The following is a 20,098-nucleotide window of genomic DNA, read 5'->3' as shown; positions in this document are numbered from 1 at the left end:
CAGAAATGCCTGTGAGTCAGTGTATGTTCAGAAGCACGGTTCTGAGAGAGCTGGGTGTCTATGGAACTCAGAGACATCGTCAAGTACAACGTGAAGACAGTCTTCTCACTTTGACCTTTGGCTCCTTAGCAGAATACACGGGAAAGCGCTTGCCTGTGCATGAAGAGCTGTGGACTTTTTAAACTGTTTTGAGGTGTTTGCAGTGCTATTGTGGGTTGGGAAGTCGGCCTGAGACTCAGTTACTCAGCATCCTTCCTGCTTGAGTCCTACTGCTGTATCAGTGGTTCTCAACCTTCCTAATGCCGCGACCCTTTAATACAGTTCCTCATGTTGTGATGACCTCCAACCATAAAATTTTTGTTGCTACTTCATAACTGTAATTTTGCTACTGTTATGAATCATAATGTAAATATCTGATATGCAGGATGGTCTTAGACGATCCCTGTGAAAGGGTCATTCGACCACCATGGAAGTCTCAACCCACAGGTTGAGAACCGCTGGACTAGATGGTCTCATCCATTCCTTCAAGTATTAGAGCCAAGTCCTAGGCACCCAAAAATTGGCTAGGAATCTGACTATTTACTAACTCCTTTTGAAAATTCTTTCTGTAGGCCTTGATTTTCTTTTTGGGGGCCTATGAATAGATTTGAAAGTCTCTTCTATAGACATTTTCTGTTGCATTTAGGCAAAAATGTTTGGACTAGACTCTTAGGAGATTAACTATCTCTTAGTCATTGATTGTAGACTGGATGAAAGCCAATGTCATAACTTCTCCCCAGATATGATTTTTTTAAGACCACATGGAAACAAATCATGTTGTCTCAGTTGGTTTTACCAACCCCCGCAATGATCAGGTTCCAGTTATTTAATCTTTTCACAGACTTTTTCATGGTCAGTATTTTTATGATTTTACCTGATTTTATAATTTTCCATGTGTTGATGGTTTCAGGGAGAAAAGGAAAGAAATGAGGTAAATTGGACTAAATTTGGGAATACCAGGATGATAGTTAAAGGTTGCAAGTATAATGCTTTTTCAACATAAGTACAATGAAACATAGCAAAATCTAAGGTGTACGGAATGTTTGGCTGGAAAGCAGGAAAATTTGCTCTGGAGTGGTTTAATGGAAGTGCTCATGGAAATGTGAGTAGTACAGAAGAGATGGGTGCATTCATTTTGTTGTGGTCCTTGTTGTGAGATCTCTGCAGGTTAAAGAGGCTTTTATTTCAATCAACTTTGGTTAGCTATAAAAAAAAATAGCATCATGATATCACAGCAAAGAACATCTAAGATTAGCAATATGAGACACAATCTCTGAGGAAGAACATAGAGGGCGAAAGCCATACTTACTGAGAACCTGTCATGTTTCACAGTTACTACTGAAGACATTTTCTCTATGTGACTGTATTTATTTATTGTAATGTTCCATATATAAGAGACATGGATATGCAGGAACCGAGATCCAGAGATGCTAACTTGCCTAGTAGTGCATGCATCCTCAGTTTCTGGAATAGTTCATGTCTCCTATTCATCCTTCCTGAAACAGCAACCCTGTCATTCTCCGGCCCCTTATCCTACTTTATGTTTCTTCACAGCACATATCACACCTCCAGAGTCCCATTATCTATTGACTTATCATTTGTATTAACCTCATTTTCAATCAGATGCTCTGGGCTTTTGTTGGTCACTGTCGCTCTAATTCCTGGTGAGAGCCTGGGATATGGTAGAATCTCAAAAACCAAGGGCTTTCTTTAACTACCATAAAATATTTCTTTTCTAGTTTATGTCCCTGTCCACCTCCACTTCTTAAAGTACAGGCATCATTTCTTGGATGTTCTCCCTATTTTTCTTTGATGCCTCAATGTATTGCCACCGATTTCTCTTTAGTTTCCACATTTCCACAAAAATCAATTGGGAAAGTCATCCACAATCACCCTTGTCTTGTAAATTCCAATAGCTATTATTCAGGGCTCATTGTATCAGACTTCTTAGAAATAACTGTCATGTTTTTGTCCCTTTCACTCCTGGTTTCCCTAGTTCTTTCAAGGTACAAAAATATATAAAAATTAAAAACAACTAGTATGACAGGTGTCCTCAAACTATAGCCCGCAGGCCATAGGCGGCCCACCTAGGACATTTATGCGGCCCAGCAGGTGTTTTTGCCACCGCTGCCTGTCCTGCTTAGCAGGCAGCTTGTCCCAGGGCTGCAGTCTGGCCTTCCGATGTTCTGTGGGACAGTAAACTGGCCCCCTGTTTAAAAACTTTGAGGACCCTGTAGTATGGCAACAGGTAGAATAACTCTATCACTCTGAAGTAAATCTTTTCCATTTCTCCTGCACAAAGCATGTTCTTTCATAAATGGGCCACTTTGCTAATGTCTAACTACATGAGCTCTCCTTTTTCTGTGTTTATGGCCCATAGTTATTTAAAAAAATGAATTAGGTAAAGACATAAATTCCCTAACATATTTCTGCTGCAGAGTTATTTCACCAGTGTCATTCTTCTTCCCTCCTTTTACAATTTGTGAATATTTTCTTCATGGCACTTACTATTTTGTATTGAAATATTTTCTCCCCTGCTCTGATAAGCCACTTGTAATAATTAATCAAGACATATTAATTTCCATGCTCTTAATTGCAAACAAACTGCCTGTCACTGCAAGGTAATCTCTAGTTTTTTGTTTTTTTTTTCTTTACTTGTTATTTTAGAAGTTAAGTTAAATCACTTGAAATAAAACAGAATTCTGAAAAAAATAGCAGCAGAAACATAATTTTGATAGAGAAAAATACAATTTCATATCTAGAGCAAAATAGTAGGAAGTAGTTTTGGATAATAGTTTTAAGATGTGCCTTTCACCTTCTAATCTATTGACTCATCCTGATGTTTGAATCATCCTAATGTTCACAGGTTATATTAATTTTCATGTATTTATATATATTTAAAACTGTGAGATCATAATGATAACTTATATTAGGCACACAATTATGATTTTGTTAATGCCAGTATAAACTATAATTCTCAATGTTATTTTGAACGTAGAACTCTCTAAAATCATATCCCATGAATGTCCATATTGTTTAGTGTGTTCCAACCCCATGGGCCTTCCACTCTTGAGAGATCGCATTCAATTTTCATCCTCAGGGTTTCTCACATGTTGTTCCATCTGGTTAGTGGATTTCTGCCTCTTTGCCTGAGTCTATTCCATGTTGAGTGTTCCAGTGAAATATCACCTTTTGATGGAGACCTTCCATGAGTCTTCTCTCATCCCCAAACCCTGCCTACCCTGGATTTGTTTACATGTTACTCTTGCATTTGAGATTGAACAAATATTTTGTGGATATATGTAGGTCACTACAAAAGCTTTGAGACAAACTATGTTATGGGCCATTATTTCACTTCCAAGAAACACTGTCAATAGCTTCCTTTCTGCTTCACCCATGTAAGTTTCAACTTTCTCAGCTTATTGGTGTTGCTGGGAGGAGGGCTTCATTTGTTTCTGTCCACATGGATTTTATGTTTCTTGATTTCTATGTATCTCAAACTTTCATAATGACCGACACAATGTTTTTACATATGAAAGGTTTGCTTCCCTTGTTCTCATGAAAGGTGATAAGGGCACAAACCAGGGATTTTTGCTGACAAATATCATATACACACACTTAGTTTCTAAAAGAGCATTTGGTACCAGAGTGATCTGAAAATAATTTTTAGAGATTTGAACTGAATTTATGACTTTACTTAAATCATGTAATAGCTATTCCTCCTATAATACATCAAAATTTCTCTGCCTAGACTCATGGTACCACTGGCATATTGGGCAGGTAATTCTTTGTCATTTGAGTTGGAAAGATTCTTAGAAGTATTGCTGTCTCCCACTTACTAGTACCAGTAGCATATATTAACTCAAGCAAAAATTTCTCAGGACAGTCCCAAATGTCCTCTGAGGGCCAAAGTCATTTCTAATTGATAATAAACCTAATAAATCTACACAAGAAGTGAAATGAAGGAACGAAGCAGGATATCTGAGTTTTCAGTCATTCCCTGTCCCCAGTCAATAACTGATATTTGGATGTAGCCTTTTAGGAAATATTAAAATTGGATCAGCCAATCTGAATGAAAGTTTAAGTTATGACTCTACTCCTATAATATTGAAGAATAACAGCAGTACTAATACAAATGAACATTTTGCACACATGAATAGACTAAGAGCTAGCCACTCAGTCAATGTTTCCTAGACTTTAAATTGTGTAGTCTTTTATCACTTCATGAAGTTCACACTGGTATTCAGAGTTACTGATGACTCTGAAAAATGGGGCAGTTTGGCTAACATGAAAAAGCTACGGAGTGAAGATCACTGGGACTCATGCAGTACAATTCCAGGGTGAGCTTTGGAGCTGTCCAGTATGGCAGCCACTAGCCAAGCACTAATCCTTATGTGGCTATAGGTGGGAAGTATAGTTAGTTTGTACTGATACTTGATATAAGTAGAAAATACTAGTTATAAGTATAGAGCTAAGAGTGAAAAAGAGAATGTAAAATATCTGAGTAAATTTTACATTGATAACATATTTATAGAGTTATATTAAGCCTTGATAGGTGAAAGAAAAATAAATAATTGAAATAAATGTCTCCTGCATTTTTTTAACATTTTAAATATGGCTGACTGAAAATTTAACATTACACATGAGGTACATAGTTTTGGTTTGTATTATATTTCTATTATACAGAGTTAGTTGTCTTCATTATTAATTCTACTCTGAGCCTCCTTTTTTTTTTCTTGTACATAGGATATAATAATAATAATAATGATAATAATGGGCCTATTAAGGCTACTTGTGAGGTTTCAAAGATATGTTACATAGAAAAGGCTTCATAAATTGGAGAACTCTCTCTTAAGACTTGGCTTTTAATTAAATGATATTAGATTGTAAATATTAGTTCTCTGGATGTTGATGACTTAGTAAGGTAACATTGTAATTGGATGATTGAATAGCCAGGTAAGGTTGCAGATATTCATAACAAAAGAAGATAATTTAGAAAATAAAAATTCATAAATGATGTTTCCATGTATAATTTTAAAAAAGAATGAGAAGTAAGTAATACAGCATGCTCTAAAATTCTCCTTCATGTAGTCCCAACCCTCTACATAGGGAGTCAGAGACGGCCATCTCTGCCATTAGTAGCAATTTGGTTTTAACCTTTATTTCTCATTTGTAGAATGGAGATTATAATACCCACCTGAATAAGTTGTTATGATTAAATACAATAGGCCAGTAAATAACATGGTACAATGTTTACTAAAAACGCGACTCAGAAAATGGAAGTTGTGCTGTTGCTTCTTTTTACGAGCCTTGTTATTATTATTACCAGTATTATTATGACAGGATTTATGCATTGTGTCTAAGACTCCAATCCTAAATTTCCAGCTAATAAAAGAAGAATATGTTAACTGAAGAAATAAAGAAGCCAAAATAAATGAAAAAATATTAAGACTGATTCTTAAGGGACACTATTTCCTTTAAAATGTTCAATTTTTTCATGTCATTAGAATCTCTTCATGGGCTTATTGGACTTGTCCTTTGTCTGTGGACTGTATCTTAGATACATATGCATGTGGCATGTTCGATTCATTGTGCATGTACGAGTACAATTCAGTCTCCAGGATTTGCATGTTCAGCCTCCTGGTAAAAGGCTCATTAAAAGCGGTGGTCAGAAATATACATAAAATACAAAATTGTGCATGTCTTTAAATGCGTTCCAAAAAACTACAAAGGATTATTTTTGGTTTTCTTTGCTCTGCCAATGATAAAGGTAACCTGGAGCTGAAACCTGATCATTTATGAACAGCAAGTGTTCTGGGGCCTAAAACCCCCCCACAGGCCCGATGGCCATGCCCCTTAAACATCTCACAGAATAACCATCACAAACACACAGGCTTATGATCAGACTGCTAACGAAAATTCCATCTGAATTTGGAGTATTTTCACATACAAGATTTCAAACAATTTAATTGAAACCATGCACTGTTAGTACTCAAAGATAAATAAAAGTAGCACAGAAAAGCGGTAAAGTGCTTTTAAAGAGTTAAAACAATGATGTCATAGACCATAGTTACTTCTGAGCAATGGCCTTTAATGTGAAAATGACAATTTCTCAAAGAAACAATTGTCTTTTAAATGTTTACTATAAAATATTTAAGCAAAATAGTAAACTAAAATTGAGGGATCATTTTGAGGTTAATATTCATAAATTGCTAAAAAGTTAAGTACATAGACATACCAGACTACTGGGATATGTTTTTTGTACCAATCCTAGTAATGCTAAATTTTATCTCAAAATACAGGATCTTTTGTAATACCAAGACGTGGACAGTGTTTAATTGAGAACTGAGATCTTCCTCTCTACCAGCAATAAATGCATGCATTATCTGGTCAGAGATCACGGTTCCCAACTTAAAATCTATGTTAAGACTTGGACAGGTTAATTAAAAATAGGTCTACACGAAGATCAAAATGTTTGAGTATAGATGCCATTCCTCAGACGGTGATATTAAATGTTAGTCTAATTAGTTTCTGAAATTCTCCCTGTGCTCCCCTTTTGGGGAAGATTCCTTATACTGTGTCAAATTAGACTTTTATGTACATTTTTATCCTCAAGTTAGGGTCATCTTTATTCAATTCTAGATAGAAGCCAACACTTATTGTAAAATTATGACCGAGTTTATTTTCTAATAAAACATTATGTCTTTTTGTTAATTGGAAGAAATAGTTGTTTTGCTTTTTTCAGATTAATATAAGGTTGCAAACAGTTAGGTTACACTGTTTGCATTTGCTGGATAATGTCCCTGTTGTAGTCGTGCCCCTCAAGAAATAGTTTTTAGAAAGAAAAAAAACATAATTTTTAAATGATAATTATAGATGCAGGGTTCCCAGGCAGAGAAGTTAGGGGATCATATTTCCTCCTGTCTCTGAATGAATGACGCCTGGAATATTTATATAGAATGTGAATAAAAATTAACTATAAAAATACACCTTTCATTCATTTTCGTGACACACTTTTAATGTGTTTTCAATTAAATAATTGACAATTGCTTTTTCTTTTCTCCAATTTTTTTGCTCTAAAGAATGACCATTAAGAGGCACTTACTCTGGGGGAAGCGAGGGGGATTGTCATTGACGTCGGTCAGTGTGATATTGACCGTTGTGGTGCCGGACAAGCCTCCCATCTGGCCACCCATGTCTTTCGCCTGAATGACCACTTGGTATTGTTCCCTGTTTTCTCTGTTCATGTTCGGTAACGCAGTCCTGATGATACCTTGAGAAAATACAAAGACTTCTGTTATTTTCACTGAGTTGTCAATGATGACTTGAGTTAGCCCACAAATAGTATTTTTAGACTAGTGAATTTTTTGAAAGATGGAAAATGGCTTTGTTATTAATTTTGAATGTCCAGGAATTATAAAACATATGTAAAACTCATTTAAAATTAATTTGTGTTGTATTTCTAAGCCCTAGCAGTACATACCAATGTTCTGTAGCATTATCTAAGCCCCTAGGTAAAAATATCAAAAGCTATGTTTCCATTAGCTCACTCAATTTTTTAACTATAGTTCTTAAATCTTTAAATGTGGCATCATCACTCATGTGTGAATAATCATGTTAAGGTTTTATTCTTGTTCTTCCATCTTCTTTCTACTAATAAAGGTCACAAAGATGATTAAATTAACAAACACCAATTCATTATTCCTGACCTGTTTCAGGCTCCACAGAGAAATAGGGCTGCCCTTGAAGGATGCTGTAAATGACTCTGGCGCTGTTCCCATAGGAAGGGTCATCGGCATCTGTAGCTGTGACTTGCACCACGGAAGTACCTGAAGTATCCAAACTCAGCTTAGTTCTGCACAGTACCAGAAGGAGGAGCAAAGCACTGGTTTTCATTGAAGACTTGAATGATTTTTGGCTTTAATAATGACCTCTTAAAGAAACTTGTATAGATGAAAATATATATATATGTGTGCACAAAAAGAGTGTCAAGACAGGTAAACTCCAAGTTCAACCACATGATATATATTTGGCCAGCAAGCATAATTTTGTAGTTGAAATTGATAAAGCTACAGTGTATCAGAATATACCATATACAGTCATGTTGCAAATGCTCAGGTTTGATATTTAAATTCATTTTCACAGAATAGATTTGTTTCATGTAAAGGGCGTATCTAATCACAAAGGAGTAAGTATGTTCTTATTTCTCACTCTCCACTAATTAACTGTAAAAATAATTAACATCTGCTCTAGAATATAATTTTATGAATAGATTAAATTCCAATTTTAGAAACAATCAAAGCTGATCCCAAGTTCCATGAACTACTAAAGTCTATTTAATAAAGATCAAGATATTTAAAGGGGCTTTATACTAAGATGAGTGTCTAAAGTCCTTGGGATTTAACAAAGTAAATATTAAATAACATTCCCAGAACAATGCTTTTGAGAAATGCAGGGTTTGAGAATTTGCTATCATAACTGTTATAAGTTAAAAAAAAAAAGCATCCAAAATGTTTAATCAGTTTAAACAACTCTACACATTTTGAGAAATGCTCATTATTCTACTAGATCTAAAAATATGTCTGTTCATAGTTGTCAGTGTTTCTTGATGTTTTAATCACCTGTCATTCTATATTTAATAAAAAAGTTACAACAATTGTACTTTCTTTGCTTGTAAGTACAGCCTCCATTTATTTACACGGTAAATGGAAAGTATATTTTCTTGAATGTTATACATTTCTAATTTTTCATGTCTTCTGCTTACAGCTTCTACAATTTAATTTAATTGTAATTCTGAATCAGGACGTTATTGAACGTGGGTATTCAAAAGTTTTTTATTTTTATTTTATTTATTTATTTATTTATTTGAGACAGAGTCTCACAATGTCACCCTCAGTAGATTGCTGTGGCATCATAGCTAGCTCACAGCAATCTCAAACTCTTGGGCTTATGCAATTCTCTTGCCTCAGCCTCTCGAGTAGCTGGGACTATAGGCTCCCTCAGAATGCCTGGATATATATATATTTTTAATAGTTGTCATTGTTGTTTAGCTGGTCCAGGCTGAGTTCAAATCTGCCAGTTTCAGTGCATGTGGCTGGAGCCATAGTCACTGTGCTATGGGTGCGGAGACAAGTTTTTTCTTTTTAATATGAAACTAAGTTAGTTGAGGTTTATATATGCATGCAATATTCATGAAAAAGGATGTTTCTTAATAATGAATAAGACTCAGATAATCTAAACAATTCTATCATTTGAAATATGTATATAATCCAGATAAAAATTTTAGGTAAATTATGATTACACCATAAATACTACTCAATGTTTATCCTAATCTATGTGACAAAAAATTATATTTTTACAGTTTTCTATTGAATGTTATTGATTTTTGAGGGAAGTATCTATCTGTATTGTAAAGAATTACAAATCCATACTCTATTCTTAATAATATAGAAATGTATCATTGCATCATGAATGTTTTTGTCACAACAAATAAGAAAGCAAGAAGACCGTTATGTTAGTTAGATGTAAGCATTCCACATTGGGTAACAAATCAGTACATTGTGCCCCATAAATGCATTAATATACACAGTTATGATTTAATAAAGAAATAAAAAAAGTACAAATCCATAGGAAGAATAAAATGCATTCAACCATTTTTCTCTGAGTTACTGTTTTCTAAAAAAAATAAATAAATAACTGCATACTTTTGGTAAGAAATCAAAGAGGATCTCAATCAATTGATCATACTATTACTGACTTCTTGATTTAAAAAAAAATACTTGTTGAATACTATCATAGATGTTGTAAATGAACTTACCTACAACGGACATTTCAGGAACACTAGCTGTATAAATTTCTTCTGGGAACGTTGGTTCATTGTCATTGATATCATGGATTTTGATCACAAACTCGGACTCTGGTTCCACTGGCCTCAGAGTTCTTCTGTTAATAGCTTGTGCACGTAGAGTATAAAAGGCCTTTTCCTCTCTATCAATTCTTCTCGTGGCATGAATATCACCTGTTTTTTCATCAATAATAAAAAGAGTACCAGCTCCATCTCCAGATAAAATATATTTGAGTGATCCATCTCCTTTATCTTGGTCTGAATGAAGCTAAAGGAAATAAAAAAGAATATATCCATAATAATGTGGAAAGGTACATAAAACTGAAAGAATTCAAAGAACGTCCTTCAAATCTCATCACTGAACAATGGAGTCTGTTATCTTAGTTCTTGAAATGAGAGTTGAATAAGTTTGATCACAATGATTTATATGTTTTAAACAACAGGGCAGCCTTGTATATATCAGTATGATTTTTATTCTAAATTGAAAGAAGTAACAATAAACCACGCCTGGCTTGGTAAATAACTATTTTTCACGGACAAGTAAATCCTGATAAAGATAGAAGACTTCAGTCTTGATAGATTGGTGTAAACACTGCTCTCTCATCTCTTCTTAGTGAGTAAAAAATTATTTTATTCTCATATTGTATAGGAAATTCATCACCTATAAACTTAACTATTAGTCATTGGATTTCTGCTAAAGAATTAGTGATATCTTAAGAACTATAAGACAAGCAAAGCTGTATGAACTCTCACTTTAGGGACACCATACATCATTTGTTAGTTTATACAATAGACAGCAACTATCCCACAAATACTCGTGAGACTCTGAACAACAGTTCAGATAGATGTCCACATAATACATGTTTATATATCTTAAAGTTATACATAAAATGAATAAACTCTAAATTAAAACATGTTCCAGCCTCCTAGCTTGTCAAATCTACCTTCTTAGAACTCACAGAACAAGTTTTATGTAAGAAAAAGGCAATGAAACACCTGTTTCCTGCTCTCTCACTTGTGCTACGACAACCACGTTAAATCTTTTAGAATCAGTTCATCACATGAAAGAGCTCTGCATGCTGTTGTGTGAGCATCTCAACTCAATGCACATACATTCCCAGGTGCATATGCTAGCTTTCCATGTGTTATGGAAAAATCCCATATATACTGTATTTCAACAGAAGCCCATAAGGCCAGCCCTTAGGCTTGAGGTTATGCACCAGTGACTGAATCTAGACTTTGGGTGAATAACACAGAAGAGATACTTCTAAGACGGGCAAACAAGCTCAGGGATATTCCGGCCAACTCTTGACTACACTGAGGATGTTCTGGAAGTGGGCACACAGATTTCAGAGGGATATTTCTCCTGCACTACATGAAATTCTTACCCTGAAGAAAAAAACTTGACCATGAGAAGAACAAAGCTTGGGTTTGGTACAGCTAAAGAGTTATACCACCCAATTCATAAACGTTTTCATGTTAGAATCACAGTTTTATCACTAAGAGATTACACATTCTATTTTCTAAATGTTATTTATAAGAAATATAAAAAATACAGATTTCCTTAATCATTACAAAGCATTTATTATACATATATCATAATGGATGTGTTTCATCTTTTAATATTCATATGAAATATGGAAATTTTACATAAGACATTTATCTAAATAGACATGATTCTCAGTCTTTAGACTTCTTACATCAACAAACACTTTCAAGCAATTGAGTGTAGCAATATTAAATTGATTACTTCTTCTTTATAGTAAAATTTTGTTTCTTTAATTGGAAGATTATTTTTCCTTATAGAAACTTATGTCAATGAAATTGTGTAAATATTTTATATGAATATTTATTTTTTAAATAAATTAGTATTTTGCATATATATATCTGACGTTTCTTATTACTAATCATTGTTGGATTTATAAAAGCAGCCAATTTTTCGTTGATGGTTTGCATTAATTGCATTTAGCCATCAATTCTTAGTAAGAGTTCATTTTTCTGATTTCTGGATAAAACACTCATTATTGTAAATATTAATATAATGGATAAAGAAAACACCAAGCAGACGTATACTTTGGTGAAAGCATAAAGAAGGCAAGTAACAAACACTTTTTACTATATTTTTAGCTATTCATAAGCCATAAAGTAAAGGTTGAGAAACTCAGGAAATATCTGCTTTTAACTACAAGGCTCTCAGAAGCAACATGTGACTGTGTTGTGCAGGGAACCACTCTCCAAAAGTCATAAGATTGATGCTTTTAGTAACTGAAAATGGATAGAGTTTCCAGGAAAGCTTTTGATCAATTATATGCATGTGTAACACAGTAGCAATTTTCCAAATGATGTTCTTCAGTTTATATTTCTTGTTCTGTCTAAAAATCAAAGTTAACTGAAGAACATTTACTGACATTATCAATCATTTGACCAGAGAATGTTGTGGTTTGTACTACACAGTTGTAGTGTTTATTGTCTATGCATTCAATAATTTTAATTGAGAAATATTTGTTTATTCTCATAAGAGGCAGGTACATTGAAAAGCAAACCAACAAGGCCATTCTAATTTTACAGATGAGTAAAATATGGTGTGTGATGAAAACTCACAGGACAGCTCACAAACTAGCACATAGGAATGAGTGAGGATTATTTTAAGCATATGATACCCAACCTACCAAGGAATGAGTGGGGGTTGAATTGCAGAACTTTTCACATTTTAGAAATTTTACATCTTAGAAAGAACACTGGATGAATATGAAACATGAGTTTGGGGTTCAGAGGATATGAGGTAAGATGGGGAACATTAGCACCATTCTCCTCCATCCCTGTACACATAAAAGAGGTAAAGTCCCCATATTTTTTAAGGCTGCATAATATTCCATAGTGTACATATACCACAATTTATTAATCCATTTGTGGGTTGATGGGCACTTGGGCTTCTTCTGTGACTTAGCAATTATGAACTGGGCTGCAGAAAACATTCTGGTGCAAATATCTTTGTTATAAAGTGATTTTTGGTCTTCTGGATATACATCTAGTAGAGGAATTGCAGGATCCAATGGCAGGTCTATTTTTAGATTCCTAAGTGATCTCTAAACTTCTTTTGAAAAGAAACATATTAGTTTGCATTCTCACCAGCAGTTCAGAGAGCTAGAACATATTTTTCTTAGCAAAGTATCTCAGAATGGCAGAAAAAGTATCCAATGTACTCAGCCCTACTATGAAACCAATTTATAAATACCCACACTTCCATATGAAAGCTATAACCCAACTATAGCCCAAGATGAAGGGGAAAGAGGAGGGGGGAGGTGAAGGGGGAAGGATGGGTGAAGGGAGGGTAATTGGTGGCACCATACCTATGGTGTATTTTACAAGGGTACATGTTAAGTCTACTAAGTATAGAATATAAATCTTAACACAAACTAAGAAAATGAGATGAAGGCTATGTTAACCAGTTTGATAAAAGTATTTCAAATTGTATATAAAATCAACACATTGAACCCCATAATTGCATTAATGTACCCAGCTATGATTTAATTTAAAAAATTCTCCTAAGCAACCATACAAAGAAGAACCCTGCTCAGATGATGAAATGTTAATTTTGTAAATCTCAGTTTTGGAATATAAATCACACCAAGATTTTTATGTTCACTTACACTACAGAGAGTGAAAATTAAATCTTGTAATTGGACCACATACTGTGGGAGTTGCTGTTGGATTAGAAAATTGAACATGGTAGTAGGGAATCAAAGAGATGAGCGTTGTACATAGACTGTGGTTTTGAGAATCAGAAAATAAATGGATGTCTACCTTCTCCAATGAGAATATAATTAAGTTAATAAAATTACACCTACACATTTATACATTTTCATCCTAAGAAACCAGATATGATAAATTTTTCTTGAACCACTACAGCTAGCATGAATGATAATTTCCATTTTACAAAGTCCTTTCTTTCCTCACAATTCTCACAAACAATTGAACGAGAGCATTAGTATAAAGGTGAGGGGGAGGGGGGAGGACTATATTTTGGGACAGGACATTAGCCTAAATCTACTGAAAGATTTTCTTTAGAAACATATTTGGGAAATGGACAATTAAAGTTACTACAACCGATATTTACTAAGAGAAGCAGAGAGGAATTTCCAGGTCTCTGAGACTTGGGCAATTTCTTCCTCCAATAAATTGTAGTGATGGGTATTAAGAGCTATGTGATAACAGGTGTGTTGATGCTGACATTTTCCTGTTATAGAAACAGACCAAAAGACAAAGCTCTTAAATGTTAGCCTCCTGCCTAGGCTTCCTGTCCTCTTTTAAAGTTTCCCTTTAGTATTTTAATTCTCTCTTACTTTGTATATTTTTCTCAACATTTGTCCTGGTATCTCATTCCCCCATTGTTTGTGGGTGGAAGATAGAATTTTACTTCCCTTTCCAACATATTTACTAAGTAATAATCAGACAGGGGTTAAGCTTTATAACTGTAGCTTTTTCATTACTCCTTTTTATTTCAGTATTATGTATCAACACTTGAATTTAACAAATATTTAATTGAACAAAATTATCACTGAGAAGTTAGGATCAATGGGTCACGTGCCAAAAACCTTACAGCATCTACTTTGAAAGAAATAACTTTTGTATTGATTTGTCTTGTGCTATTTTATTATGTGAGACCTTAAGTTTTCTTTAAACATAGAAAAAAATTAGATTATTGTGGCTTTAGTTTCTCAGTAACACCTGTTCTCCGGTGCGAAACATTTGTGTCACAACTTTTTAAGAAGAATTTTATGTTAATACTGACCTTTTCTTTCCTTGAGAAAAGCCTATTAAAAATTCACAACCTGCTGTGTTCCTTGTAAATTCACAAGCAGATAAAGGACATGGCAAGATGCATGACAACTAATGAAAATAGAACAACTGGTACTGCATTGCACATTTAAAAGTCATCTTCCTATTATTCAACTTTTTATGCACATATGTTTAATTATAACTTATTATTATATTTGCTTATATTGGATACTTTTCATATTTTAAACTAAACAATTCATTGAATTTAAAGAAACATTTTAAACGCAAATTATTTAACACATGTGTGATAATTTGAAATATAGCAAGTCTGATAATTTTGAGATTTTTCTTGTAAAAGGCTCATCTTTAGATAATTATGTAATTGAAGCTGAAAGGGGTCTTGTGGCCTTTCTAGTTTTAAACTTTAAAAAAAAAAAAAAAACAGGAAAAGAAGATTCAATTGTTTATTACCAGGAAATGAAATAAAGATTATACTTCCTGGTGGAGTCTATGTTGGTAGAACCTTGTTTCGTCTGTTCGGGCTGCAATAATGAACTTCTCTTATGTGATGCACAAAGACATCATGGTCAATGACAGACCACGTATCCTAACAAGGGTCCCTTATAATTATAGTACTATATTTTTACTGGACTTTTTCTAGGTTTAGATATGTTTAAATACATAGATAGTTACCATTGTGTTACAATTGCCCAGGGTGTTCAGTATGGTAGCATACAATATAGGTTTGCAATCCAGGAGCCTATGAGTGTAGTAGGCTGCACCATCTCAGATTGTGTAAGCATACTTGCACAATTACAAATCTCCTATGAAACATTTCTCAGAATACATCCCTGTCTTTAAAGGACACATTACTGTACTATAGACCTGAGTAGCTTATAAACAACTGAAATATATTTCTGGAGGCTGAGAAGTATAAGACCAAGGTGCCAGAAGATCCAGAATCTAGTCAGGGCTTACTTTCTGGTTCATAGATGGATAGATGGCACATTCCATCTTTGTCTTCACAAAAGGAGAGACAAGGGTATCTCTTGGGCATCTTAGTAAAGGGCACTAATCCTATTGGTGGGGGCTGCATCCCGACACCTAATCACCTTTTAAAGTCTTCGCCTTGTAATACCTTGGGAATTAGTATTTTAGTATATGAATTTGGGAAGGGAGGCATAAACATTGAGATCATGGCAATAATAATTCATTTGAGGGTAAATGTAAAAAACAAAGTACCTACTTAAAAAGAACAGGGATTTTAAGTAACATATTACTGAAAGGATAACAGATGAAAGATGTTGACTGATATTTTCACCCTTTGCTAGAAAAAAATACTAAATAAAAAGATTTTAAAATAGTGAAAAATCATATGTATGAATAAGAACCTATACTGTTTATATTGTGAGATTATTTCTCATTCAGAGTTTCTGATAACCATCTTAGACACTAATTATTCTTTGGCTCTTTTCCAAAACTAGAAAAAGCAGAAAAACACAAAATTAATATTTCTAGTATCATTTTATATTAGAATTATATCTCTAATGTTAGACTAGTTTTATGAAAGATAAAATGTTGATGAATGAATAATAAGAACTATAATATTCCCTACCTGGGCTTAACAATTTCTACTTTTTAATGCACATTAACCCAAAACTGTCAAAAAAAGTTGAGTGGATTTTTTCCCAATTAACAGTGATAATGTTATGCCTGATTCTCTTTCAAATGGCCAAGATGTTTTTCATTTGTCGAAAAAAATCCAGAATGTGGCATATACACGATGCCATTCTGGTGGCAACCACATTAGCTTTCTGCTCTGTTTGCTCCAGTGAGGAACATAATGTCAAACGAAAAATAAAGCATCGAATCAAGTAACTTGGAAATTTGCATCCAATAAAAACCACCAGTTAAGACAGTCCAGCATCAGAAAGCAGCTGAAAATATGTTACATCCAGCAAACACAATCTGGTCAGAAATAAATAAGTAGTGACTCATTTTGTTGTACCTAGGGAATAAAAGGACCTGGGCGGCTGACCTTGAATTGGAGCAGGGGAAGTTTAAAGAGGAAGATTAGGAAATTGTCCTCTAAGTGCAGTTGGAATGTAGTTTGTTCTCAATAGGACACTGTTTTCATATTAATAATATGAAAAATACAGGTCGATTTGATGCATCCCAAGATAACAATTCTTCTTTCAGAAATAGAAATAAGAAGAAAAAGAAAGCTTATTAGTGGAATGGATTGCAAAAAACCCCCAAAAAACTATCATCATTTAAAAATATCCCATAATACATGATTTATTTTAATAAGTGCTTTTCTTAACAATTTTTTTCTGGGTGGACCAGAGAGGTACATATAAAAGGTTTAAATGATGATGGACAGTCATGTCTGCATAAATTAGTGAATGCCAAAAAATTAAGTTTGCTTTTCACATTTGTCTGTGGTTCCCTTCTGATCTCCTCCCAGAAGAAAACTCCAGTAGGATCTGAATTAAATTACTAGGGTTTCCTCCTCCCATTTTGTTTTCCTTGAAGGTATGCTGTTCAAAGTTGGCCTTGTGCTCATGAGCACCCTCCCTGGTATGTTCAATCTGTAATGATCCTGCAGCTGTAGGGGCTTTTTTGGACCATAATACTGGTCAGACTTCTTAGCAGTGTTATAAAATTCCAGAGTTCAGGCTCAGTGCCTATATGTCAGTGGTTAGGGCACCGGCCACATACACGGAGTTTGCAGGTTTGAACCCTTCTTGGGCCTGCTACAACAATGACAACTACAACAACAAAAACAACAGAATTCACCTCCTATTAGAAACGTTGCTAGCTCACATCCTATAATTTTTTTACCTAGGTTATTATTATTGGCTAGCACTGGAAACATATCAAGTATGTATTGAAAGCATTGATTTAACAAGTTTTTGTAGACAGACGTTCACAGGCATTACGTGGTTCCAAGTCCTGTTAAAAATATACATTTTATGGGCATTGACTGCTTTAGAGGCCAACAATTTAAGTACATGACTTAAGGAACCTTAAAAATCTGAAGGAATATATCAAACACACAAGGCATATTCTCTCTAATGAATCAACTTCTCCTTCATAAAGAGTGTTATCAGAGAAATGTTTCAGAGAAGGTTCTTACTCTTTTACAAGCCTGGCATCTTCTTACATTTTTGAAAATCACTGAATGATGAAAAGTATCACCTTGTTGCCTGAAAATGACACTCAACATTTTTGTACCTTATTTTTACCCAAAATAATTTTTTTCTTAAAATTCTGATTAAGGTGAGAGTACAAACAACTAGGTTACAATGTTTGTATTTGTTGAGTGGAGTCCCTCTTATAGTTACGTCCTGCATCCAGAGGTGTGCCATTGGGTAAGTCTTCTTAAAGCATCTTACTATGTAGGGACATATGTATATAGATATCTATAACATTTTTAAATGGGAAATATTTAAAACCAAGAGATTGATTTTTATCAGTAAGTTGAAAACTAATCACATGGGGTATGTAAGCAGTTAAGAATCTTCTTTTCACCTTTCACCCACAAAGCCACTGAGACAGGAGGTTTTAGAATAACAGAAGATGAGAACTTAGGCTACATATTCAGGAAAGGCGTTTATGTAAGGAAGTGTTTCTTCAACTGGGTTTAGTGAAACTGAATTATGAAGTGACGTCAATTCTAAGGGTGGCATTTTAAGACTCTAAAGGTCTTTAAGACTGCTAAGGAAGCAGGATTTGAAGGGCTTGTGTGTGTAAGGCTTGGAAAGGTACTTTCATGTTGGTAGCTACAGCAGAAAAAGGACATGACTGGATGCTTGAAGGAGAAGGACGAGGCAGCTGTCCGTCCCACTGTCTCAAGGGGTTTTGGTCAAGAGTGGAAAGTGAAAGGGGAGTTTTATCTTTACTTTTATTGGCCTTTTGAGACATTAACTGAAATGAGAACCTTTAAAAAGGTTATGGATGAAAAATTATACCAAGTGGAATCACTGAAGAGAATGAAGAGCATCAGAAGAGCAACTTTTTGGTAAATACAAATAATTATTGAACATATGAAACAATAATATAGATATCTTTGAATGCAGAAATAAAATACATGAAAATTATATCATGGACAGCAAGAAAAGGGGTAAATATTTAAAGTATTCTAAATTTCAAGCAGTTTGGAAAATACATTCAATAGTACAGCTTTGCATGAACATTTTTTTCTGTAGATCTGTTACTCTTCAATACAAAGTTAATATAATTTAACTGAATGTCTTTCTCTTTCCCATCTGCCCCCCCCCCAATCTTGATCCACCATCAACTCCAGGCATATAGGTCGAGCTATAATACCTCAGGAAACTTGAAGCTACCATAATGGAATATAAAGAAAACCCAGAGAATAAGAAGACAGAAAACAAGTACAGAATTCCAGGTTTCAATATTTTGGCAAATTTAGAGCAGATCTGTTTCCCTTAAGGAATAAAGTTACCATGAACTCTAATTCCTGCGTTTCACATCTCCTCTGTCCTTTCCTGACACCCTTCTACGTGCCACCACCCTGAGTTTGATGGGCATCTTTTTCTTCCGCATCTTTCCTTCCCACAAATCAGTTCTTCCCATTTCATTAAAGATTATCAATCCGATTAGGCGTCACTGATTTTCCCCCCTCGCTCTACCCATTTATTCAGTAAACACATCTTTTCTGACTTTGAGATCAACCTGAGGGCTTCTCACAGACTCGTCTGTCTCCATTCCAACGTAAATTGTCCTGGTCTCTCACCTAAACTCCCCTCTAGTCCCTCTACTTCTACTTCTGTCCTTCTATTTCAACTTTCTACCCACCAGCAGGAGCAGACTTTTTGAAATACACAATGCTGAATGTCACTACTCCGCTTAAAACCCACCACTGGCTCTCTCCGCATTTAGAACAAAATCTAAACCCCTTAGGCTAATTTATGACTTCTGTCTTGATGTAGCCCCAGCCTGTCACTTTGATCTCATCTCCTTCCACTCTCCTCTAACCACATAAACCCACACCGGCATGATGCTAAGTTCATTCCTACTTCTGCATTTGCTACAGCTTTGCATGAGACTTACTCCCTCACTTGATTTTTACAGTCTATTCATATTCTTCGTTTCATGCATTTATCTTATTTTTCCCGTGTTCCTCTTCTTCTGTCATATTCTTCTTAATTTGTAAAAGATTATTTACATGTTCTTATTGAACACTGGTAGTTATCAATACAAATGCCTTCTTCACGTCTGTGATTAAAAAAATAATTATGACCAAGTTTGTACAAGTGAAGTGTTTCATTTTCATATAGTCAAATTTGTCAGTCATTGCTTTTATGATTATTATACTTCATTATATCTTATTTACAATATATTTTCCTAAGCCAATGTCATTTATTTATTTAGTCTCATATAGTATAATATAGCAATATATTATATATA

General features: G+C 34.4%; 1 protein-coding gene across 3 annotated transcripts in view; it reads right to left on the bottom strand.

Annotated features, from left to right (window-relative positions):
• Positions 1-20,098, bottom strand: part of CDH10 (cadherin 10) — a 155,426-nt gene that overhangs the window by 39,329 nt on the left and 95,999 nt on the right. For all 3 annotated transcript variants that reach the window (XM_003789535.2, XM_023513075.1, XM_023513074.1), the window contains 3 exons: positions 9,857-10,151; positions 7,749-7,868; positions 7,145-7,312 (listed from right to left, as the gene is read on the bottom strand). In XM_003789535.2, coding sequence (XP_003789583.1) covers positions 7,145-7,312; positions 7,749-7,868; positions 9,857-10,151 — 583 coding nt within the window. The remainder of the gene's footprint in view (positions 1-7,144; positions 7,313-7,748; positions 7,869-9,856; positions 10,152-20,098) is intronic.

The sequence above is a fragment of the Otolemur garnettii genome, unplaced genomic scaffold, assembly GCF_000181295.1.
Source record: "Otolemur garnettii isolate 467f Iridium unplaced genomic scaffold, OtoGar3 scaffold00033, whole genome shotgun sequence".
NCBI classification, from domain to species: domain Eukaryota; kingdom Metazoa; phylum Chordata; class Mammalia; order Primates; family Galagidae; genus Otolemur; species Otolemur garnettii.
Note: the sequence above shows the minus strand (reverse complement) of the source record. Positions and strands in the feature narration are given on the sequence as shown.